This window comes from Phacochoerus africanus, chromosome 7 (genome assembly GCF_016906955.1).
Source record: "Phacochoerus africanus isolate WHEZ1 chromosome 7, ROS_Pafr_v1, whole genome shotgun sequence".
Taxonomy (NCBI): domain Eukaryota; kingdom Metazoa; phylum Chordata; class Mammalia; order Artiodactyla; family Suidae; genus Phacochoerus; species Phacochoerus africanus.
The window spans coordinates 7122536-7146160 of record NC_062550.1 but is presented as its reverse complement, the minus strand read 5'-3'; the positions used below and the strand labels follow the sequence as shown (position 1 = coordinate 7146160).

At 58.2% G+C, this 23625-nt stretch overlaps 1 protein-coding gene across 1 annotated transcript in view; it reads left to right on the top strand.

Annotated features, from left to right (window-relative positions):
• The window catches only part of ZC3H7B (zinc finger CCCH-type containing 7B), a 53152-nt gene that overhangs the window by 19342 nt on the left and 10185 nt on the right, over nucleotides 1-23625 (top strand). Inside the window, exons 2-15 of the mRNA XM_047786149.1 lie at nucleotides 3798-3856; nucleotides 7349-7382; nucleotides 7488-7685; nucleotides 8773-8931; nucleotides 11873-11953; nucleotides 12796-12852; nucleotides 15191-15233; nucleotides 15849-16042; nucleotides 16376-16697; nucleotides 17538-17596; nucleotides 18391-18490; nucleotides 19903-20064; nucleotides 22184-22389; nucleotides 23289-23389. Of these exons, the coding sequence (XP_047642105.1) occupies nucleotides 3804-3856; nucleotides 7349-7382; nucleotides 7488-7685; nucleotides 8773-8931; nucleotides 11873-11953; nucleotides 12796-12852; nucleotides 15191-15233; nucleotides 15849-16042; nucleotides 16376-16697; nucleotides 17538-17596; nucleotides 18391-18490; nucleotides 19903-20064; nucleotides 22184-22389; nucleotides 23289-23389 (1769 nt within the window). The 5' untranslated portion in view covers nucleotides 3798-3803. The remainder of the gene's footprint in view (nucleotides 1-3797; nucleotides 3857-7348; nucleotides 7383-7487; nucleotides 7686-8772; nucleotides 8932-11872; nucleotides 11954-12795; nucleotides 12853-15190; nucleotides 15234-15848; nucleotides 16043-16375; nucleotides 16698-17537; nucleotides 17597-18390; nucleotides 18491-19902; nucleotides 20065-22183; nucleotides 22390-23288; nucleotides 23390-23625) is intronic.

Genomic DNA, 23625 nt, shown 5'->3' with positions numbered 1-23625 from the left:
GGCCCGAGTGACTTGATTCGTTCTGTACCTCCCCCACCCCCACTTCCAGCACCAGAGCTCCGGCTAAGGAGGAAGGTCATAAATGTTGGTTGGATTGAATTAAATCCTTCCTTTTGAGGTCTGTCCTTGCCCTTGGTGTAGAGGAGACTAATTCACTCATGATGGGAGGAGTCGGAAAATCTTCCCAAAGGAGAAGGCCAGTGGTTCCCTCCCTCTGCATTCCTGGCCCCAGTAAGACCTGGGCTTCCCACTTGGTATCACTTGATACAAATATGAGTTTTAGCAATAATTTACTCTCATGGGGAAAGGGGTATCTGAAGGCCCAAGGCATATGCGCCTCCACTGGGCACCCCTGTTCACGGCCAGCCTTGCACATGGTGGCACTTCCTTCAAGCACCACGAGGGCGCTGGCCCCTTGGGCAGCCCCTACCAGCCTGGCTGTGTTGCTAATGGGATGAAATCTATTTGCCGGCCCTGGCCTGGGACCTTTACGCTTGATGAAAGGAATCTAGAGTGGTCGATATATAGATCCTGGGAGAAACGTATTTTTGTACAGGAGCCTTCCTCCAAATCACTCCATGGATACATCTGCCTTCTCCGGGACACAAGCAGCCACGGCCACCAAGCACAGGCTCAGGGGCCGGGGCGGGTTGCCGCCTCTATGGTGCCTTTTTTCTTTGCTTTGTTTTTTGTATTATTAGGGCCACATCCACGGCCTATGGAGGTTCCCAGGTTAGGGGTCCAATCGGAGCTGTAGCCGCTGGCCTACATCACAGCTCACAGCAACACCGGATCCTTAACCCACCGAGTGAGGCCAGGGATTGAACCCACATCCTCATGGATGCTAGTCAGGTTCGTTAACTGCTGAACCACAACGGGAACTCCTACAGAGCTTTTGAGGGGGAAGAGCAACAGTGTCATTCCCAACCTCCAGGCAGTAGTTGTAGGCCTTGTGAACCCTCTGAGCCTCACTCTCCCCATCTTTCAAATGTGGGTCCGGGGCACAGTCCAGCCTTCAGGGTCATCCATTGGGATCAGATAAAATGAAGGAGATGACCGTGGTTTCATTAAACCATCTCATGCATCCTGCCAGAACATCTCCCCTCCCTGACACCAAGGAGCCAACTCCTACTCAACTGCCAAAGCCCAATTCAAACATTGGCCCCCCCTTTGAGAAACTTCCATTTTCCTTGTGTCTCATCCCAGCCTGTTTACCACAAAAGTCTGGATTAGGGTGGAGCTATTGGGGTATCTTTGCATGTCTCTGACTAGGGTGTAAGGCCTGGGTAGGGAAGGCGCCTGGCCTTCTCATTTGCATATCATGGGCATATAGAAAATATTGACTTGAATGTCTAGCACAGGAATTCTTTTTTTTTTTTTTTTTGGTCTTTTTGTATTTTCTAGGGCCACACCCATGGCATAAGGAGGTTCCCAGGCTAGGGGTCTAATCAGAGCTGTAGCTGCCAGCCTTTGCCAGAGCCACAGCAACGCCAGATCCGAGCCGCGTCTGTGACCTACACCACAGCTCACGGTAACACCGGATCCTTAACCCACTGAGCAAGGCCAGGGGTTGGACCCATAACCTCATGGTTCCTAGTCGGATTCATTAACCACTGAGCCACGGTGGGAACTCCTAGCATAGGAATTCTGATCTAATAGCCACCTAAGGAGTTCCTGTCGTGGCACAGTGGTTAAAGAATCCGACTAGGAACCATGAGGTTGCGGGTTCGGTCCCTGCCCTTGCTCAGTGGGTTAATGATCCGGCGTTGCCGTGAGCTGTGGTGTAGGTTGCAGACGCGGCTCGGATCCCGTGTTGCTGTGGCTCTGGCGTAGGCCGGTGGCTACAGCTCCGATTGGACCCCTAGCCTGGGAACCTACATATGCTGCAGGAGCGGCCCAAAGAAATAGCAAAAAAAAAAAAAGACAAATAATAGCCACCTAAGTGTTTACTATGTGCCAGGCTGATATGAGTGCCTTCTCTGTAGTAATGCTGTGGCTGGGGGCTGTTTGTAATCTCCATTTTCTGCAGCAGGAAGCTGCTGCTCAGAGGGTATCTGAACCTCTCTCCAGAGCCCACGTGCACGGCCACGCTGCTGCTTCAGGGTTTTGTGGTCAGAGACGTGGACGCATGCCCGGTGGGTGAGGCGCCTTCTTTATACCGCCCAGGGCCGAGAAGGTTTATTCCCTGGCGTGGGACTCAGACTTATTAGGAACTACCACTGGGACCCAGTACCAGCAGCTCTTGTTCTAGTTAAGTCTGCTCGGACCTCAGGGCTGAGAAACTGACTTGGAGCCTCGTCTCTGACCGTGGAGGTTTTCTGAGAGGACTGCAGGCTGAACGGTCCCAGGAGGGCAATAGGTGCACCTACAAGGCATAGGCTGGCGTGGGGATCAGTGAAGGTGGACAGAAGCTCTGGGCCCGGGAGGAGAGGGTCTGGGGTTTGAAGGACCCCTATGATGGCCTTGAGGAGGTGGGGGCAGTGAGGAGGGTGGTCCCCTGTCTGATGAGGCAACACCCCAGGGGGTAGGGAGGGAGGGCCTGGATGGAGACCCCCGGTCAAAGTGGCTGGCCAGGTGTGGTAGGCGTGGCAGACGTGGCTGGGCCCTGTCCTGCTCGTTGTCCAGGCCTGTGGGCCCTTTCCCCTCCACCAGCTCCCCTGCCAGTGCTGGGCCACGCGGGGTGTTCTTTCCCAAGAAGAGCGTCTCTTCCAGGGCAAGGATTGGGTCTGACGCCAGGCTCCCAGGACATAGGATGAATGAGTGCTTGATGGTCCTGTTGAAAGGATCAGGGTGGAATTCGAGTTGTGGCTCAGTGGAAACAAATCTGACTAGTATCCATGAGGACACAGGTTTGACCCCCGGCCTCACTCAGTGGGTTAAGGATCTGGCGTTGCCGTGAGCTGTGGTGTAGGTCACAGATGTGGCTCGGATCTGGTGTGGCTGTGGCTGTGGCGTAGACCTGCAGCGGCAGCTCCAATTTGACCCCTAGCCTGGGAACCTCCAAATGCCATGGGTGTGGCCCTAAAAAGCCAAAAAAAAAAAAAAAAAGGAAGAAAAGAAAGGAGCAGGGCAACTCCATGGCGGAGCTGGCTTTGAGGGATGGATAGACTCCATTCACAGGGTGGAGGGAGCAGGACCGCCTAGGCTGAAGGAATTTCAGAGGCACAGGAGCCTCTCGGCTGGAAGCCTGGCATGGGGCGTGGGTGTGAGGATGATGAGAGCTTGGGTCACCCCCGCCTCCTACAGAGGAGGCCAGCTCTGAGTGTGTGCGAGGGCTGCATGGAGCAGCGGCTGGGGGCATCAAAGGAACGTGGCCTGGGTTCAAACCCTGCCTCAGCTGCTCGCCAGCTCGTGACAAGGGCTCCCTAAGTTTCAGGGGACAAAATGCGGATTTTTGTCCCCCTCATGCAGATTCAGCGGGATCCTCATACAGAGCGGCCGGCCCATGGTGGTGCTACATTGTAGCCATAATCATGGCATCAGGGTGCATTTTCTGTGTCTCTTCTCCCCAAGCTGCTCAGTAAAACAAGGTTTGCCCCTTGAACTCACCGGTATCCTGTGCAGCTGCAGCCCAAGCCACGTGTGGCAAAGAGCAGGTGGCCTCCAAGGCGCTGTGCAAACCCAGAGTCCATGGGTCAAGGGTGTGGAGGGCAGCGCTGTGTGGCTGGTTGGGGCGGTCAATGTGGCCCCTCAGGGACACCCCGCACCTGTGAGAGGGGGTGAGCCGGGAGTGGGGGGAGGCGGAGCGCACGGCGACCCACCCCGCGACTGCCTGATGGACTGTGTTCTCTCCCCAGAGACTGATGGAGAGGCAGAGACGGAAGGCGGACATCGAGAAGGGGCTGCAGTTCATTCAGTGAGTGTGCGGTGGGGCGGGCGGGGCGGGTCCTCTGAGGCGGACAAACCCCATCCCCCACCCCGCCCCGTCCCGCCCCGCGCATGCGCTCTCCTGCTCTCCGGGCTCCCGGGAGTGTTAGGGAGCAACGAGGTGGGACACGCTAGAAAGGGGCTGGTGTGGCAGAGCCAGGGCTGCCGCTAACCCTGAGCCATGAACCCACACGCCCAGGGACTCCCAGCTCCTGGTTTCCCTTTTGTCTTGTCCCATATGTCATTTTGCTCTCACCCTCTACGTTGGCTCCTACACTCCCTGTTAATTCTCCTGCTTGTCTGTGCACATGTTACAATAAATCGAGAACCCTGGATCACTGAGCACGTCTCTCAGGCTCTGTGCTGGGCCTCTCGCATCCATCACTTCTCTGCTGTTTATCTTTTCTTTCGGTGGAACTTGCAGCATGGGGTAGTTCCCCAGCTAGAGATCAAACCCACACCACAGCAGTGACAATGCTGAATCCTTTAATTACCAGGCTACCGGGGAACTCCAGCCGTCATCTCTCTAATCTTCACAACAGCCCGGTAAAGCAGGTGGTATTATCTCCATTTTGCAGATGAGACAGCTGAGGCTCAGAGAGGTTAAGAAACTTGCTTACAGGAGTTCCTGTGGGCCTCAGCGGTAACTATAAGGAACCCGGCTGATATCCATCAGGACTCTGGTTCAAACCCTGGCCTCACTCAGTGGGTTAAAGATCCAGCATTGCTGTGGCTGTGGTGTAGGCCAGCAGCTGCAGCTCCGATTCAACCCCTAGCCTGGGAACCTCCACACTCTAGGATATGGCCCTAAAAAGACAGAAAGAAAAAAAAAAAAAGAGTTCCAGTTGTGGCTCAGCAGTAACGAACCTGTTATCCATGAGGATGTGTGTTCGATCCCTGGCCTTGCTCGGTGGGCTAAGGATCCACTCAGTGGGTTAGGGATCCGGTGTTGCCATCAGCTGTGGTGTAGGTTGCACACATGGCTTGGATCGGGGGTGGCTGTGGCTGTGGCTGTGTCTGGCAGCCATAGCTCTGATTTGACCCCTAGCCTGGGAACATCCTTATGCCATAGGAGTGTGGCCCTAAAAAGACAAGAAAGAAAGGAAGAAAGAGAGGAAGGAAGGAAGGAAGGAAGAAGGAAAGAAAGAAAGAAAGAAAGAAAAAGGAATTTGTTTACAGTCACACAGCTATTAAGTGATGGAATTTGAGTCTCTCTGACTCTAAAGCCTACATTTTTTTCTATTATTTTCCCCCTCCACCCATATGTCATGTTCTTTCATCCTTTTCTTTACACACGAAATGTTTTTACTAGCTCTTTTCTCTCTCTTAAATGGATCCTCAGAGGCAAGTTTATCATGATGCTAATGAACCGTAAGCTCCCAGCCCCTCGCTTTGGGTCCCTTCTGAAGCCCTGAATGGATTCCCAGGAATTCTTTGTTTCTAGTGCTGTATTCTTTTTCTTATACACAACTCCCCACAGAACTTCAAGTTGCATCTGCACACCCTCACACACGGCCCGGTTTTGTTCTCTCACACAGACCTGCCTTTTCACACAAGCTGGGTCCTTTTTCACACACACACACACACCTTTTTCACACACACGCGTGCGCGCGTGCACACACACACAATCTGCTCTGGTGTATATTCACACAACACACTCTCCCCCAACTTGCAATGTGGTCACTTTTCCTGGCTCCAGGAGCTGTGACCCACCCCTTCCCTGGGGGCTTGTCTTCCATTTGGGGGAAGTGCCCCAGTTTTATTTAGTTTGGTCAACAGGCAAGCTGCTGTCTTTCATAAGAATTCTGTCTTTAAGTCACTGATTTCTGGAGTTCCTGTGTTGGCTCAGTGGAAACGAATCTGACTAGCATCCATCAGGATGCAGGTTTGATCCCTGGCTTCTCCCAGTGGGTTAAGGATCCGGTGTTGCCATGAGCTGTGGTGCAGGTCACAGACATGGCTGGGATTGCGTGTTGCTGTGGCTGTAGCGTAGGTTATCAGCTGTAGCTCCGATTCGACCCCTAGCCTGGGAACTTCCAAGTCACTGATTTCTGTGGAGCTGGACCTCTGAGCCCTAGATCCACATCCGGATGTCCCTGCTTCCCGGTGGTCTCAGTGCCTGTGAAGTGGAGGTAATGCCACTTTCCCCCCCAGGGTCATTGTGCTTGGGGTACATGTTAGCTCTGTGTCCTCCTTCCCCTTCTCAAAAGTTTAGCGACAGGACGGCCTCCTGGGAGCTCATATGCAGGTCTCCTAAGGGGCTGCTTTGCAGGATCCACAGTGGGGCCTGCTCCTTTTAAAATGACTGTTTCCTCCCATACAGACTTCGTGTCGTGTGCTTAGCAAACATTTATGAGGGACCTCTGGGCACAGAGCATCATAGGATCCAGAAAGTGATCTGGACAGGTGGAGGGCTGGTTTGTGCCTTAAACACCAGGATGAGGTGACCCTGAGGACAGGGTGTGACCTGATGAAGGTGAAGTTGATGCTGGAAGGGGGAGGCTCGAGGTGGAAGACCAGTTGGGAGGAGAGCAGTGGGGGCTGGGCTGCAGAAGGAGGGACGGGTCCTGGTCTCTGAGGCAAGTGAGAAAGTGGGTGGCAGGCCCCGCTGTCACAATCAGGGACACCCCCTCCCCGACACAGGGGACCTCTGGTGTCTCCTCTCTCACTACTTGTCGCTAGCTTCGGCTGCTCTGTTTTGCCCAGGTGTTCACGGTGGCTCTGGGCAACAGAAAGAACTCCAGCCACGCACTCCGCCCTGGCTCCGACCTGCTGTGTGACCTAGGTCACAGCACATCTCTGAGTGTCCATGTCCCCCTCTGTAGCATGAGAGACCAGGAGACAAACACCAGCTTCCCTTCCAGCTCTGCCACGTGGCCTCACAGACATACCCCAGTGCTCCTGCGCTGACCCTTTGTGCTGAGCTGGCATTTTTTGGCCAGAGGCAGAAGGGTGCCCAAGCCCCATCTATTTGTTAGGTCTGGCATGAGAGGTTCGGTTCTGAGTACCGGTCTCAGCTGGGGGGGGTGTGTTGCATGCAGGGCCAGGAGGAAGGCAGAGACTCCCAAGCTAAGGTGCCCCAAGGTGGGCTGGGGGTGCCGCTGGTGGGCCTGCACTTGCAGGTTTGTTTGGGGACATGGTCATCCCCAGGGGACTGGGGCAGAGGACAGCCGGCTGGAGCTGGAGCTGGTCTGCTTTTCTCGGCATCTGCACCTGGGAAAGCCCGGCTGCTGGGCCCTGGGGCAAATGCAAGACCTTCCTCCAGCCCTCTGCCTGCAGCCGAGGGCTGGCCAGCATGGTGCTGATTTAGGGAGAAAAAAGCTGCTGTCCCCTCACCCCAGTCCACAAGGTGTCATCTGGGGTTTGAGCTGGAGGAGCCCTTTCCGGGCCTGGCCTCTCACCTATGGCTCTGGCTCCTGGGCCTCCGTGAGGCTGGGGACCCTGGGCCCAGCAGACCTGTATCCTTCTCCTTTTCCCGTAGGTCGACACTACCCCTAAAGCAAGAAGAATATGAGGTGAGCATCAGGGGCGGGGCTGGGGCAGGTGAAGGGCAGGGTGGCCGTGGGGGCGGGGCTGGCTGTTGAAGGCCCCTGAGCTTCCCTGCACCCCGCTCCCGGCAGGCCTTTCTGCTCAAGCTGGTGCAGAACCTGTTTGCTGAGGGCAACGACCTGTTCCGGGAGAAGGACTACAAGCAGGCCCTGGTGCAGTACATGGAGGGGCTGAACGTGGCTGACTACGCCGCATCCGACCAGGTGGCCCTGCCCCGGGAGCTGCTGTGCAAGCTGCATGTCAACAGGGCCGCCTGCTACTTCACCATGGTGAGCCGGCGCCCTCCCTCCACTGCCCCCCGCCCCCCGCCCCTCCAGCCAGGCCCACACCTCCTCCCGGCAGACTCTCCCCTTATTTTTTTTGCTTTTTAGGGCTGCACCCGCGGCATATGGAGGCTCCCAGGCTAGGGGTTGAACCACAGCTCTTGCGGTCAGCCTGTACCACAGCCACAGCCACACCAGATCCAAGCCACGTCTGCCACCCACACCACACCTCATGGCAACGCCAATCCTTAACCCACTGAGCGAGGCCAGGGATCGAACCTGCAACCTCATCATTCCCAGTCGGATTCATTTCTGCAGCACCACGACAGGAACTCCCCAGTCTCTCGCCTTCTGCTCCCCGGCTCTCAACCCCAGTGCCCAGCAGACTCACCTGGACAGCTTTTAAAGGACTGATACAGAATAAAATATTTTTAGAAATGACGCTGGTGCCCATACCCCAGGGAAATGAAGTCAGAATCTCAGGGGGGCCTGGGCGCTGGCGGGAGGCTGTGGGCAGTCAGGGCTGGGAGCCGCCTCCCTCATGGCCCACTGCCTTTTTCTGCAAACCTCGGGCGCTCCTGCGCCTCCCTCCTGGTTCCTTTCTGCTCTCCTCTCTTCTCTGTGAAGCTCCAGGCTCCTCCTCGTCCCTGTCCCCACTCACTGACTCAGTCATTCCCCAGATCCTGTGGGAGGTTCTGCAGAGGAGGCGGTGACGCCTCTCCGTCCAGACTGGACCGTTCTGGACAAACGGGTCCCTCCACGCTGTGTTCTGCCTTCGTGATTTCACTTCCTCTGGAGGTGCCTGTGTTACTCTCCGGGCTCCTCACGGTCAAATTGGAAGCCCCCTCCTCGCCATGTCCTGTCAGTGCCCATTGGCCACCCCTTCCGCTGGACACACGGATGCTCTTGACCGAGTCCGAACACCGGAGCTGCTTCCTGGAGCTCTTGCGCGCCCTCCCTGCCTCCAGGCCTCCAGCATCCTCCTCTGCGGGGGAAGGGAGGCTGGTCCTCAGTCCAGCTGGGGGCAGGAGGCCTGGGGCGGGGGCGGCAAGGGGACCACGTGCTGACTGGCGCCCCCGCTCCTCCCTGGCAGGGCCTGTACGAGAAAGCGCTGGAGGACAGCGAGAAGGCGCTGGGCCTGGACAGCGAGAACATCCGGGCGCTGTTCCGCAAGGCACGGGCCCTCACCGAGCTGGGACGCCACAAGGAGGCCTACGCGTGCAGCAGCCGCTGCTCCCTGGCCCTGCCCCACGTGAGTGCGGCCCCGCGGCCAGGCCAGCGGCATCCAGGCCCCCGGCCCTCGCTCGGGCCAAGCACCACCCCTCCCTGAGCCTTACTTTCCGTCTCTGAAACGTAGAGCTGCAGGTGCTGGTGTGAACACCATGCATTGCTCAAAGTACATTTGCGTTGTGACTTATTTTGTAAAAATTTTTTGTTCTTTTTGTCTTTTTAGGGCCGTACCCGCGGCCTGTGGAGGTTCTCAGGCTTCGGGTCCCATTGGAGCTATAGCCTCTGGCCTACACCACGGCCACAGCAACATGGGATCCGAGCCGTGTCTGTGACCTGCACCATAGCTCATGGCAACGCCAGATCCTTAACCCACTGAGCGAGGCCAGGGATCGAACGCATATCCTTGTGGATGCTAGTGGGGTTCATTAACCACTGAGCCATGACGGTAACTCCTGTAATAACTTATTTAACCCTTGTGACGATCCTTTGAGGTAGATACTGTTATTATCCCCGTTTTGAAGATAAGGAGACAGGAAGGAGTTCCCTGGTGGCTCAGTGTGTTAAGGACCTGGCATTGTCACTGCTGTGGCCCAGGTTGCTGCTGTGGCAAGGGTTTGATCCCTGGCCTAGGAACTCCCACATGCCATAGGCATGGCCAAAAAAAATTTTTTTAAATCAAAAAATAAAGATGAGGAGACAGAGGCATAGAGAAAGGCACCTAACCCCAAATCCTAGCCAGGGGTGGTGGCAGAGCTAAGACTTGAACCCAGGTAGTGTTAATCTCCACACTCTAAGAGAACGTGGGAAGGCCAAACGGGGTGCCATATGTGTGGGGTCCTGATGTGCAGGCTGCCACGAGGTGGGGAAGAGACAATGGGAAATAACCAGTGGAGGGTCTTGCTTGTCCCAGCCCTTGCACGGCTGGGCACGTGTCCCCTCCCCGTTTGTTCATCAGCTTAACAAATGTTTACCGAGTGCCCACAGAGTGCCCAGATCGGTGCCTGTCAGGGACCCACAGTCTACCAGGAGACAAATGGAACCAGCCCTGGGGCCCAGGGCTGACTCCACCACTGAGCCCCCTGGCACCATCGTGGACAAAGCACCTCCCCTCTCTGTGCATCAGTTCCACATCTTTAAAGTGCCCTTCCTGGAGTTCCCGTCGTGGCTCAGCGGTTAACGAACCTGACTAATATCCATGAAGATGAGGGTTCCATCCCTGGCCTTGCTCAGTGGGTTAAGGATCTGGCGTTGCCATGAGCTGTGGTGTAGGTCACAGATGTGGCTTGGATCCCACGTTGCTGTGGCTGTGGTGTAGGCTGGTAGCTACAGCTCCGCTTGGACCCCTAACCTGGGAACCTCCATGTGCTGCTGGTGTGGCCCTAAAAAGACAAAAAAAAAAAAGTGCCCTTCCTACTTTTTCTCTGAAATGATGGGTGTGAAAGGGCTTGGAGAGGGGTAAATGCTGCCCAGGAAGGGCTGAGAGAGCTCAGGAGGTCAGGATCCTGGAGGAGGCAGGGCTTGAGTGCGGCTGGAAGAAGCAAGGATTTGGGTGGGCTTTGCAGAGAGGAGGCTGTATCCACAGTGACCCAGGATGCCAGTGCCAAAGTACTGGCCTGGGTTTGGGTTGTAATCTTGTACCTGCCACCTGCTAGCTCTGCGACCTTGGACGCACGGTTTAGCCCCTCTGAGTCCTGATTGGAAGCACTGTAAAGCCAGGGTGACAACATACCAGGCATGATAGAGCTGTGTGATAGAGCTGTGCTGAGGATGGAATCAGAAAATCATACAGGGCAGGTGGCACAATGGCTGGACCCAGTAAGTGTTCGGAACATTCACTGATATTATACTTTGTGTTTCTTAGTCTTGCTTCTCCAATTCAGGTCACTTGACAATTAAGAACCTGTCTCGTGACAGTGGTCTCTGACCTGTACCCCATCCTCAGCATCCACAGCAGGTCCCCATTCAGGACTCATGCCACCACTCATGGGAGGGCGAGATGGCTTTCAGCCCCCTGTACAGGCCCAGCAAGGGCTGGTAACTCCTCTGAGGAAAGTACCCAGACAAGGACTTCTGCCTTTGAGTCAAATTCCTGTTTTCCAGTCTTTGTGGGCAAACACTGACTGGGCCCAGCACGGTGACCAGAGGTGACTCAGACCCTGGACTCCAGGAGTCATCAGTGAGGTGGAGAGGTGGACGAGAACACGGGCTGTCACGGCACCCCTGTTGCCCCGTTGCAGCCCGGGCTGCAGTCACCGATTCTGTTTCTTGATTGGTCTCCCTGCTGGACTGCAGCCTCCGTGAGGCCCGGGCCCCACCTGCCCTGTGACTGTCGTGTCCCGGCCCCTAGCTGGTGCCTGGCACACGGGTACACAGACAGTGGTACAGACCTGGAGGGAGGAAGGAATGCGGGGCGCTGTTACTGAGCACCAGCCGTGGGCCAGCCTCGTTCTAGAAGGAAGCAAGTTATAGAACAAACAAACGGTATAACATGATCCCCGCAAAGCGAAACTAATCTGCATGCGTGTAAATTCCTAGATGAGCCCTGTTGGAAAATAGCAGCCTTGTCAGCCGTGCTCTGTCTAGGGTGAGGTGGGCTGATGCAACATTTCAGCCTTTGCAATGATGCTGTCACTTGCTACTGTGGCTCAGCAGGTTAAGGAGCCAGCGTCGTCACTGCTGTGGCTTGGCTCACTGCTGTGGCGCAGGTTGGATCCCTGGACCTAGAACTTCCGCATGCCATGGGTGCAACCAGAAAAAAAAGAAAAGATAATATTGCAATTAAAACCAAAGATTATTCCTTTCTACTCCCCACAATAAAAGGAAAAACAAGCGTGGGTGCCTGGGTACACTAGCTGGGTGGCGGGGTAACAGGGACCCCCTTGCGGGGCTGCACAGGGGTCGCGAGCACAGCTTCGTGAGGCAGAGCAGTCTGCCCCCCTCTCCCCTGTGTCTTGCCTTCCCAGGATGAAAGTGTCACTCAGCTTGGCCAGGAGCTGGCTCAGAAGCTCGGGCTGCGAGTTCGGAAGGCATATAAGAGGCCCCAGGTAGGTGGGCTCTGGATGCTGGGGCCGGGGTAGGGATGGGGAGACCCGGCAAGGGGGACCAGGCTCCTTTGGGAGAAGTGCATGAGGTGGCTGGGGCCAGGCCAGGATAGACGGCACTGATGGCAGGTGATCTTCCCTGTCTGTTGGCTGAAAGCCCTGGAACGACTTCCAGAACATTTTGGGAAGGGAAAGAACAGCCAATGCTTGCAGCTCACCTTAGGCACCAGCTGTTAAAGCCTGCTCCATTCCCCGGCCCTCGCCAACTTCAACACCTTGGAGATGGCCTCAGGTGACACGGGTGTCACTCAGCCTCATGTTCTCAAATAACCCCGTGCGGCGCATAGGTGAAATGTTGGTGTCTGCTTGGCTCGTTCAGATCCACAGATATGCAGTTGGCTGCTACTGTGGGCCATGGAGCCACTCACGGGAAAGGGCGTGCTCTAGACTCCGCTGTGACCTTGAGCAAGTCGGGCCTTCTCTTCCTTCCCCTTCTTTTCCGCATCTGGGATGCGGAGACGGTTGTGCCCGCCTCGGAGGGTTCAAGGGACCATCAAAATGAGAGAGTGTTTGGGCCAGTGCCTGGCACAGTGTCTGGCACACTCCAGGAGCGTGTACCTGGAAGTCCCCTGCCCCAGTCATGGCTGCAGGAAGCAACACCCCGAACCTGACCCAGAGAGATAGGGCAGCTAACTCCCTGCGGGCCTGAGGTCAGGCGCCTCGGAGGGTACCGCAGATCCCACTTGCCCGGGGTGAGGGGCTCCTCTGCGGCCCTGGATGGTGGGACTCTGAGCATCTTTGCAGCATTGTCATCTCTTTCTGCCTCTCTCTCCAATCTCTGGCAGGAATTGGAAACCTTTTCTCTGCTCAGTAACGGCACTGCGGCTGGTGTGGCAGATCAGGTAGGATGGGACCCGGACCCTGAGCCTCCCTCCCAAGCCCTCCTCCCTGCCCCCTGTCCCAGGACCAACCTATCTTGGTTCATCCGTCATGAGAGTTTTGGATTCATTCTCTGGAATCTAAATGACCTCGATCAGCGGGGCCAGAGGCATCACACCGAAGGGCTGGGCTCAGTCTATCCTTATCCCCACTGCTGAGGCCAGGCACCTGCCTCGGGAAGAGGGTTGACTAACAGCTTGGGCTAATCACCTCCCAAGGCCACACCTCCTAATACTACAATCTTTTTTTTTTTTTTTGTCTTTTTAGTCCCTTTAGGGCTGCACCCACAGCATATGGAGATTCCCAGGCTAGGGGTTGAATCGGAGCTGTAGCCGCCGACCAGAGCCACAGCAACACACAATCTAAGCCGCGTCTGCGACCCACACCACAGCTCACAGCAACACTGGATCCTTAACCCGCTGAGCGAGGCCAGGGATCAAACCTGCATCCTCATGGATGCTAGACAGGTTTGCTAACCACTGAGCCACAACAGGAACTCCATGATACCATAATCTTCATGGTTAAGACTTCTGAATTTGGGGGAGACAAACATTCAGACAGTAGCTGTGAGTGAATGAATGCGTAATCCAAGTAGGATCACAACGCCTGGGGGGCGGTCCTATTTACCCCCTAGTGCCAAAGAGAAAACAAGGCACAGAGAAGTTAGGTGACTTGTCTGGGTACATCCGGGATGCGCTGGACACTGAGCCGGGGTCTGGGTACGTACGTGCTGAATGAAACAAACATGGTCCCTGCCCTCAAAAGGCTCACATCCAGGGCAGATGGACACTAACCTGACCGTTTCTGAGGGAGCCGTAAAGGCAGAGTGTGGGGAGCCGTGGACCATGGGGCCTGGGAGGCCTGATTTAGACTGAACACCAGCAACCTGTAAGATGAGACCCAAAGGCTGAAGAGTAGGCGGGGGTAGGGTGTGCGGCTAAGACAATGCCAGACAGGAGTTCCCATGTGGGTCAGTGGTAATGAATCCAACTAGTATCCATGAGGAGGTGGGTTTGATGCCTAGCCTTGCTCGGTGGGTTAAAGATCCGGTGTTGCCATGAGCTGTGGTGTAGGTTGCAGCTGTGGCTTGGATCTGGCTTTGCTGTGGCTGTGGTGTAGGCTGGCGGCTTTAGCTCTGTTTCAACCCCTAGCCTGGAAACCTCCATATGCTACAGGTGCAGCCCTAGGAAAAAAAAGACAATGCCAGTCTGGGGGTGGCGGGGTGACAGGGTGTGTGCAAAGGCCCTGAGGCAGGTGTATGTGAAGAACAGCCAGGGAGCCTGGAGAGGACTGTGCAGGGCTCCTCTTCTCTCCTGCCAGCAGCGATGGGGAGGCAGGGAGTGATCCAGGCAGGATGGCGTGGCCCAGCAGACACAGCGTCTGTGCTAGAGCAGCCTCTGGGCAGCATGGGGCGCAAGAGGCAAGGAGGGCTGTGAGTTCTAGGAACAGACAGAGCCCGAGGCCGCCTTGGCTGGAGAGGACTTCCCAGAGCCAGGGTGGCAGGATTCAGGCAGGTAGGGACGAGGGCGCGGCTCTCAAGGCCAGGGGAGCAGCTGGAGTGAAGGCCTAGAGGCCTGTGGGGAAACCCGCAGCACAGTGGGAGCTGGATGCGCGCGTGGGGGCTGGTGACTGAGGACACCAGTTCACCCAGGCCAACCTGCTGATGGTTTGGACTTAAAATCCGGTGTTAAACGGCATTTAACAGACACACACAGCACTTCCTGTGTGTCAGGCACTGTTCTGAGCTCTGTCCAAGCATCAAACGATTTCATCCTTTTAACAGTCGGAGGAGCTGGGTGACTGTCAGCCTCACTTTTCAGATAAGGAGACGGGTCCAGAGAGGGTGAGGGACTTGGCCGGGCCGCAGGGCGGGCTCGGGTCCGGCTTTCCCTCTAACAGGTCTGCAGGTGGTAGTGGGTCCCACCTGGGCTGAGTCGGCCTAGGGCTGTGATTAGCGGCGTGGGGGGTGGGGAATGACATGGTGATTCAGGGCTGGCCCCTTTGTCTTTGAGCTGCACACTATCCACGCCCGGCACGTGTGTGGAGGACCCAGTAAAATACCTCCCAAGGTGTGGACCCTGTGGCACGGCGGCTGAGCAAATGGGGCTCAGGGGTCACCTCCCTTCCTCCGAGGGCTCCCTGGCGAGGGGCAGATTGGGGCTTGTCTACCCCTGCTCTGTATCTGTCCCCAGCCCCGCAGCCCCTCGATAACCATCGGCAGCAGTCGCTCAGGGAGGCCCCAGCCACCACGGCCTTCCCGGCCCTTGTCTGTCTGACCCGTCCTGTCCTACCTCTCCACAGGGAATTTCCAATGGATTGGGGTCCATAGATGACATCGAAACAGGTAATGTCCCTGATGTGAGGGGACGGGGTGGAGATGGGCCCTGGGGAGAGCTCAGCCCCTCCCCCAGGCTCCAGAGGTCAGATGGGTCAAGCCCCTCCCATCCCCCTGCCTGTGGTCAGGGGCTCCTATGGGCCGCCCGCCCCCCCCCGCCCCAGGCACTGCCTGAAGCCTGAAATAGTGGCTTCAGGACAAGCCCCCCCTACCCCTGCAGGGAGCAGGGAGCACCCCTCCAGCCTGGGAGGGTGGGGGGTCCCTACTGGGGTGGCCCCGGCCTCTCCCCACCTGGGAGTCCAGCTTTTTCAAAGTCCTCCAGGAAGGGTCACATTTTAAGTGTCCTTCAGAGAGGGCATTGCTGGCCCCGGAGCTAGGATGTCCAGGCACCGAGCCAGGCCCGCCAGGGAGACGCCGTGGGACTGAAGGGCCCGCTCCGGCTCTGTGCCCACCTCCTTCCCTGTGGCTGAGCCTCCCAGGGGCTCTGGCCGGCAGGGCCAGCAGGGCTTCTGGCAGGAGTGGGGGTGGGGGGGGTTGTCGGAGGAGGATCCCAGGCCTGGGGACAGCTCTCCCACTCCCACCAGGCAGGACCCCTGCCGCTACTGAGCCCACCCCCATCCGCAGACTGCTACGTGGACCTGCGAGGCTCCCCGGCCCCCCTCCCCTCTACCCCCACGATGTCCTTCTTCCCTCACGTTCTGGACCTGCTGGCCCCCCTGGACAGCAGCAGCAGGGCCATCCCCAGCACCGAGAGCCTGGACGACTTCTCTGACGGGGACCTCTTTGGTCCGGAGCTGGACACCCTCCTAGACTCACTGGTGAGCCGTGCTGCCCCTTCCTGTCCCCCTGAGCCCTGCTTCCCTGTGGGACCCCATCATCACCCTCATCCTCAGGGCCCACGTGGGGTGGAGGGAAGGCCCCGTCTCCATGTCACAGGTAGGGAAACTGAGGCCCCGGCAGGGATTTGCTGTGGGTAGAAACACGGAGGTGGGACCGTGCGCCCAGAGGGGACTGGACAGAAAGACTCCGGCTCCACCCGGTAGGACAGGTCTGGGCTGAGGCACAGAGGCGTCGGCTTGCCCGGGGCCCACTCTGCCCAAGTCTGGGTGTCACATTCTCCTTCGACCCCTCCCTCTGTCCCCGCCTCACAGTCTCTGGTGCAGGGTGGCCTGCCTGGCAGCGGTGTGCCCAGCGAGTTGCCGCAGCTCATCCCCGTGTTCCCCGGCGGGACCCCACTGCTGCCACCTGTGGTGGGTGGCTCCATCCCCGTCTCCAACCCACTGCCCCCTGCCTCCTTTGGCCTCGTCATGGACCCCTCCAAGAAGCTGGCTGCCTCTGTGCTGGATGCCCTCGACCCCCCGGGCTCGGCGCTGGACTCCCTGGACCTGCTGCCATACTCGGAGACCCGACTGGATGCCCTCGACAGCTTTGGGTCAACCCGTGGCTCCCTAGACAAGCCCAGCTCCTTCATGGGTGAGGCCTGGGTGGGCACCCACAGACAGTTGACAGGTTGCGAGTCTTTGGAGAGTGGAGTTGGGATTCCAGCTCTGTTTTACTTCATGGTCTAGGGCCATGTTTTCTGTGTTTGTGTCTCCTGCAGCGCTCAGCAGAGTGCAGGGCTGAGGCCTGAGGGGCTGGGTGTCCTGTTCAAGCTCAAACAGCAGAGCTGGGCTAGTCCAGGACTCCAGACTTGCAGTCTGATGCTCTCTGCCCAGCCTCCCGGGGCCCTGGGGTGGCCAGACTGGTGGGATCCCAGGGGAAGGGAGCAAGGCCCCGGGCTCCTTGGGCCCCACTCTGAGCTTGGTCCCCAGTTAGGAAACAGACCATCTGGGCCTTTTCAGGACTGGCTTTCCAACAGTCAGCCCTAGCCCAGGGCACTCACTGCCAAGGGCTTCACGGGGCTTCAGGGGATTCACCCCGGCTTCACAGAGACTTCCTGGAGGAGGTGGCCCCTGAGCAGGGTCACTGCTGGCAGCGGGAGCAGTGAGACTCAGGCCTGGTGATGGAGGGCCTGGCAGATGAGCAGAGTAGTTGGCCAGAGGGGAGGGCGGGCTGGGGGCCCTGAAGGCCTGAGTGCAGGCTCGGAGGACCCGTGAGCCAAGCTGAGGCGCTCGGGCTCTGTCCCGGGGCCACGGGGGTGCAGGAGGGGCAAGCACAGGTCAGAGCCGCTCTGGCTCGGATCCTTCTCTGCCCTGGGCAGTGGCTCAAATAGGAGAGGATGGGTGGCTTCTCCAAGTTAGAAATAGGTAAGAAGCCACCCATGGAGGGCCACCTTGACAGCAGGGCAGGTGACCCCTGTGTCTTCTTGCCCAGAGGAAACCAGTTCCCAGGACCATCGTCCCCCAAACAGCTCTCAGAAACCAGCGTCCTCGGTGAGTGACTTGGCGAGGACTGGTGCCCAGGTACCTCATGCCGTCCCGGGATGGGGGGTTGGTCGTGGCCCGTCCCGCAGTGTGAGGAGTGAGCCCTCAGCGTGGGATAAGGACACCAGGAGTGGACAGGCTGGGAGGGCCTTCCCCCAAGCCCCTCCAAACCCCTCCCTACCCAGCCGTGTGCTGCGAGGGTGAGCAGAGGGCACCATCACCCTTGTCTCACCCGAGGCCATTGAGACTCCGAGGGGTTAAAGGATTCTTCAGGCTCAGTGACACCCCAGGTCTCAGGACGCAGCCAGGCCTGAGTTTAGGAGAGCCTTTCACCAGAACGTGGGTGGCCTGCACTCTGGCCTCAGCCTAAACACAAGCTGTGTGGCCCTGGGGAAGTCACCCAACCTCTCTGAGTTTTTGCTTCTTCTCCATCTGCTGATGGCTTGGGGGTGTGGGAGAGAGGCTAGGGGTTGGGGAGGGCCTGTGTTTCAGCCCTAGTCAGGCCCACTCCTGCCTCTCTGCTCTCATGGTGGCTTTCACTCAAGGCAGTGTGCCAGGCCAAGACCACTGTCACCTGTGCATCCCCACGAGGCTGGTCCAGGCCTGCTGAAATCTCGGGTCACGTTACAAGGGGCCCCCCCGGCTGGGAGGCTGGAGGAAGAGGGAGGGTCCTGACCTGCAGTTCCACTCTTGGGTGGGATTGGGGAGGGTGTCACAGTGCCCCCCAAGGCTGGTGCCAGTCTGGCCCCCGTGGCTCCAGCCATCATCCAGTGCCCCAAATGGCCAACCTCCTTCTGTCACAGCCAGAGCCTTCCATGCCCAATACCGCCTTGCTCATCAAGAACCCCTTGGCTGCCACCCACGAGTTCAAGCAGGCCTGCCAGCTCTGCTACCCCAAAACAGGTACGGTCACAGCTTTGTACTCCATGCCTCTGCCCAGAGATACCAAGACTCTCAGGAGCATAGATCAAGTCAGGATACACAGAGCCCCTGGGCTATTCCAACAGACAAGGGTGTGATGTGGGGGGCAGGGACTTTCAGAACTGCTGAGAAGGCTGGAGGAGGGGAAGCCCCGGGGTCCCATGGGCCGTTAGGCTCCTTCTCCACAAGCGGAGGCCCAGGAGTCGGGCTGTGCAGCTCCCACATGGTCAGGGGCTGCGGGAGAGGTCGACCAGGATTGCAGCCGCCCCACTGCCCTGAGGTGGGTGCCTGGCTGTGGAATGAGGAGTCCGTTGGTTGCCGCAAAAACCACACCTGCTGGAGTAAATGTGGCCTCCACCTCTGTCCACACTCCATCCCTCTGTCACCTCTCCCTGGGTGAATGCAAACCCTGCCTAGGACCCAGGGGCACAGGGGTCTGGGAAGTGTAGTTCCTAGCATCCCAGCCTCCAATCCAAGGGAAACTGTGAAGCGATTTACAATAGATGCTCAGTGTTGGGAGACAAGTTTCAGCACACGTAGAATTTCGGAGTTCTAGGCTCTAAGACTCACAGCACGAGTTGTATTTGCCCGAGTCTCACAGGCCTGACATTTTAGGAGAACATTCTCTTGGTATCTCAGGGTTAAAAATCTTACCAGTCTGGAATTCTCCAGAAGCGCTGGAGTTGACAGGACCTCAGAGGTCATCTAGTTACGGCTGCCACCCCCCCGCATGCCTGTCACCCCCGACAGAGTCTTCCTGCCAAAGCCCGTGGTGCCGCAGGGCTGGGGAGCAGAGCGCCGTTTTGCTGGACGGCTGTGCCCGCGAGGAGGGTCTCCCTGGCACAGACCTCAGCCGGCCTCCCCCATCTGCTCGCCCGCTGCTCGCCGCCCCCTGGGCTGGGGAAGCAGCCTGACACCCCTGGAGCTGGTGCACACCTGATGCTGGCAGGGCCAGATCACGTGGGGTCCCCACAAGGGCCCTGGGGCCATTTGGTCTCTTTGAGGAGACCCCTGGCCCCACTGCTGGGAGAGGAGGCCCTTGGTCAGAATTGAGAGGACCAGGGAGAGGAAGCGGAGCAGAGGAGGGAGGACGACTCTGGCCGGGCCTGCTGCCCACCAGGCCCTGTCTTCCTGATGCTTTCTAAGAAAACGCTGAAGCGCTCAGAGTCCCTGGAATCAGGGTGGTGGTGGAGAGGGGCTGGGGGCTGAGAAGGAGCTCCCTGGAGGGGTGGCCCCTCGGCCCAGGCCCCCGTCTCCAAGGAGCATATGGCAGGGAAGGATCTGGTGGGAGGCCCAGGGGAAGAAGCTGGGTTTTTAGGCAGCAGGGGGGCCAGTTCCATCACCCTTCAGTTCTGCTTCTGGAACCACAGTCCCTGTGCTCCCCTCCCCCACAGGCCCCAGGGCCGGGGACTACACCTACCGTGAGGGCCTGGAGCACAAGTGCAAGCGGGACATCCTGCTCGGCCGCCTCCGCAGCTCCGAGGACCAGACCTGGAAGCGGATCCGTCCCCGGCCCACCAAGACCAGCTTCGTGGGCTCCTACTACCTGTGCAAAGGTGGGTTGGCTGCGGCAGGGGTGGCGGCACGGCCAGGGCCCAGCTCGTTGTGACCAGCTGCTGCTCTGCTCCTCATCACAGGCAGGGAGACAGCAGGTGCGGTCCGTGGAGGATGGCGCTCACATCAGAGCCACCTCCGGCCCGCATCCGCTCCAGAGACAGGCAGGAGCTGTCACTCCGATGGCCTTGACGCCCCATTGGCGGTCTGTGCCCCAGCTGGGAGGGTAGACAGTTTACAGAGAGCTGGCTTCTCTTAGGCTGTTGGAAGGATGTGGAGAGAATCCTTGTAAGGCAAGGGGGCTGGCAGGCAGTAAGTGCTGGATAAATATTAGCTTTCAAAATTAATACGTTAGGAGTTCCTGTCATGGCTCAGCGATTAATGAATGCTACTAATATCCATGAGGAGGAGGGTTCGATCCCTGGCCTCGCTCAGTGGGTTAAGGATCCGGCATTGCTGTGAGCTGTGGTGCAGGTCACAGACACGGCTTGGATCCCGCCTTGCTGTGGCCGTGGAGGAGGCCGGCAGCTGTAGCTCTGACTGGACCCCTACCCTGGGAACCCCCATATGCTGCAGGTGCGGGCCTAAAAAGACAACAAAAAAATTCATGTAATGCTGTCATTGTCCTCGCTTCTGGCTCATGTCATTCGGTTGGCATGTGACGGACCTTCGTCAGGTGCCTCATTTGCTTGCTCCTGTTTCCCCAGCCAAGCATCTTGGTGCAGCCTGCGTGGCGAGAACAGTCTCGGTGTTGTTAAAGGCTTTATAGAGTCACCATTTCATACCCACCGTCACACATGCACACAACTCTGGGGGAGGAAACGGAGGCTGTGGGGGCCCACCCCAGGCTCTGCCTTTGTCCCCAGGCCCAGCTTTCTGGGGACAAAGGCATTATCTTCCCAGCTGGATCGTAGCAACTTGTCATTTCTGAGCTCTAGGGCCTCTGCCAGTGTGGACGAGGCCTCCAAGTCCCTCATCTGCCCAAACCATTCCCCAGACACACTGACCCCTGATTCCTTGGCACCCACTGTGCCCTCTGACCTTGGTCGTCCTCTGCTCCTCCCACAAGCAGCACCTGGACCCTGGGAAGCCCTTCCTTGCAGGCCCCCCACACCCCTCGGGTGCAGAGCTGGTTACAGGGAAGAGCAGGCTGTGGGATCGCCCGGCCACTGTGTGCCTGCGAGCCTGGCAGGGGTGGGATGGGGCCGACTTAGAGGGCAAGCCAACGAGGGGGGAACAGAAACAGTTCCCACCCCAGAAAACGGCAGGTCCCTGAGCTACAAATTTGCTGCCTTCCTAGTTCCCTGGCCCCCAGAAGTTTTATTATTTCACTTCATCCTCATAACAACCAACATGCCCCATTTGTGGACAGAGAGCTGAAGCTCGGGACTAGCAGGGAATCCCAGCCCAAGTCTGCCAGGCTCCAAGGCCCATGCCTCCCTTAACCTGTGGCGTTTTCTTGATGAATAATAATAATAGTAATAATAAAATCCTTCGTGTTTATTTAGAGGCTTATATACGTCTACAAAGCCCCTCTTTTTTTTTTGTTTTGGCTTTTTAGGGCTGTACCCTAAAAAGGCATATGGAGGTTCCCAGGCTAGGGGTCCAATCAGAGCTAGAGCCACCGGCCTACACCAGAGCCACAGCAACCCCAGATCTGAGCCACGTCTGCGACCTGCACCACAGCTTGTGGTGACGCCAGATCCTTAGCCCACTGAGCGAGGCCAGGGATCCAACCTGCAACCTCATGGTTCCTAGTCGGATGCATTTCTGCTGCGCCACCGCGGGACCTCCAGCAAAGCCCCTCTTGTACCTTCATCTTGCCTGACCCATACGAGGCAGCCTTGTGCGGTCTCGGAGCCGGGATCACGCCTCGCTCTGCCCATGAACATGTGGGTCCCCCCCCCACACACACACACACCCGGGCGTAGAGCAGAGAAGGGCCTGGCCCGGGAAGGGCCTTCCTGGAGATTTGCTGCTCCACCCCAGCCCCGAGTCCTGGTGGTCAGCAAGGCCCACCACACACTCCACCCCGGCGCCACCAGCCACGGCGGTGGTTCTGGGGGCGCGGCCGACTGCCATCCCGCCTGGCGGAACGTGTGTCCTGTTGCCTCTTTGCAGACATGATTAACAAGCAGGACTGTAAGTACGGGGATAACTGCACCTTCGCCTACCATCAGGAGGAGATCGACGTGTGGACGGAGGAGCGGAAGGGCACCCTCAACCGCGACCTGCTCTTTGACCCGCTGGGGGGTGTCAAGCGGGGCAGCCTCACCATCGCCAAGCTCCTCAAGGAGCACCAGGGCATCTTCACTTTCCTCTGTGAGGTACCGCCTCCCCCCGCCATCGCTGCACAGACACCCCCCCCCCGCACCCCCCTGTGTGTCAGCCCTGGGCCCCAGGGTTTGGGGGCCCGGCTTTAGAATCGGTAAGTCCCTGCGCTGTCAGAAAGAGAGGCCCCCGGGATCCCACCCCGCCGCAGCCTGGATCCCATCCAGCCCCCTCATCTTGCGGAGGTGGAAACCGAGGCCAGAAAAAGAAGTAGCCGCACCTGCCCTGTGCTTCTGGCCATCCTAGGCCAGGCTCAGGTGCTTGAGGTTCTCGTCCAGTCCCCCAGTGCCCTCCCCGTGCTTCTGCGTCTTGGCCCCTCTGAGGCTCCGCTCGGATCTCAGCAGCTCCACGAAGCTGTTCGTTCTCTCCCCAGAGCTGTCACCGAAGACTCTGCTGCCCCCCCACCCCCACCCCCGCCCCAACACCTCCCCAGGCGTAGCGTGACAAAAGCAGGGACAGTGTCAGGTCTGTCTCCACGAAGTGAGCATGCAGGGTGTTGCTGGCGGGGTTTGGTGCATCCATTGCGTGCCAGCCCTCCCCCTCCCCCCGACTCTTAGAGCAGGTGGACTGCCTGCTCCCTGTGGGGACTCACAGCTCACAGTCTGGTGGCTGCATAGACTGAGCACCTGCAGTTCTATGAGATCCTTTCCGAGCTTCACAGGGAACCCTCGGGACAGAGCAGGTGTGGTTTTCCCGGGTTACAGTTGAGGAAACTGAGTCTCAGAGAAATGCAACAAGCCCTGCCCCGGGCATTTGAAGTAGTGGGTCAGCGGCAGAGGCCACAGGCCCGGGGTTCCCGTCTTCACTCCCCTGACTCAGGGCAGGGCTTGCAGGGACCCAGTCTGTCCCTCCTGGTGGCCATGCCAGGTCCCAGCCCACCGCCTTCCCCCGGCAGATCTGCTTTGACAGTAAACCCAGGATCATCAGCAAAGGCACCAAGGACTCTCCAGCTGTCTGCTCCAACCTGGCTGCCAAGCACAGCTTCTACAACAACAAGTGAGTGGGACTCACAGCCAAACGCACGGCCAGGGTGCGGGTGGGTGAGGAGTCCCCCCGGGGCAGGGTAGATGCCTGGGGAGCAGCTACGGCCAGAAGGCGCGCCTCAGCCGGCGAGGCAAGGGGCAGGGTTCCGGACTCACATCCAGCATGTGCTTGGAAAGGACAGAACCACACTTCCTGAGCGTCCGCTCTATCCCCAGCGTTCCCTTGGGTGTTTTAATGATCCCTGCGGT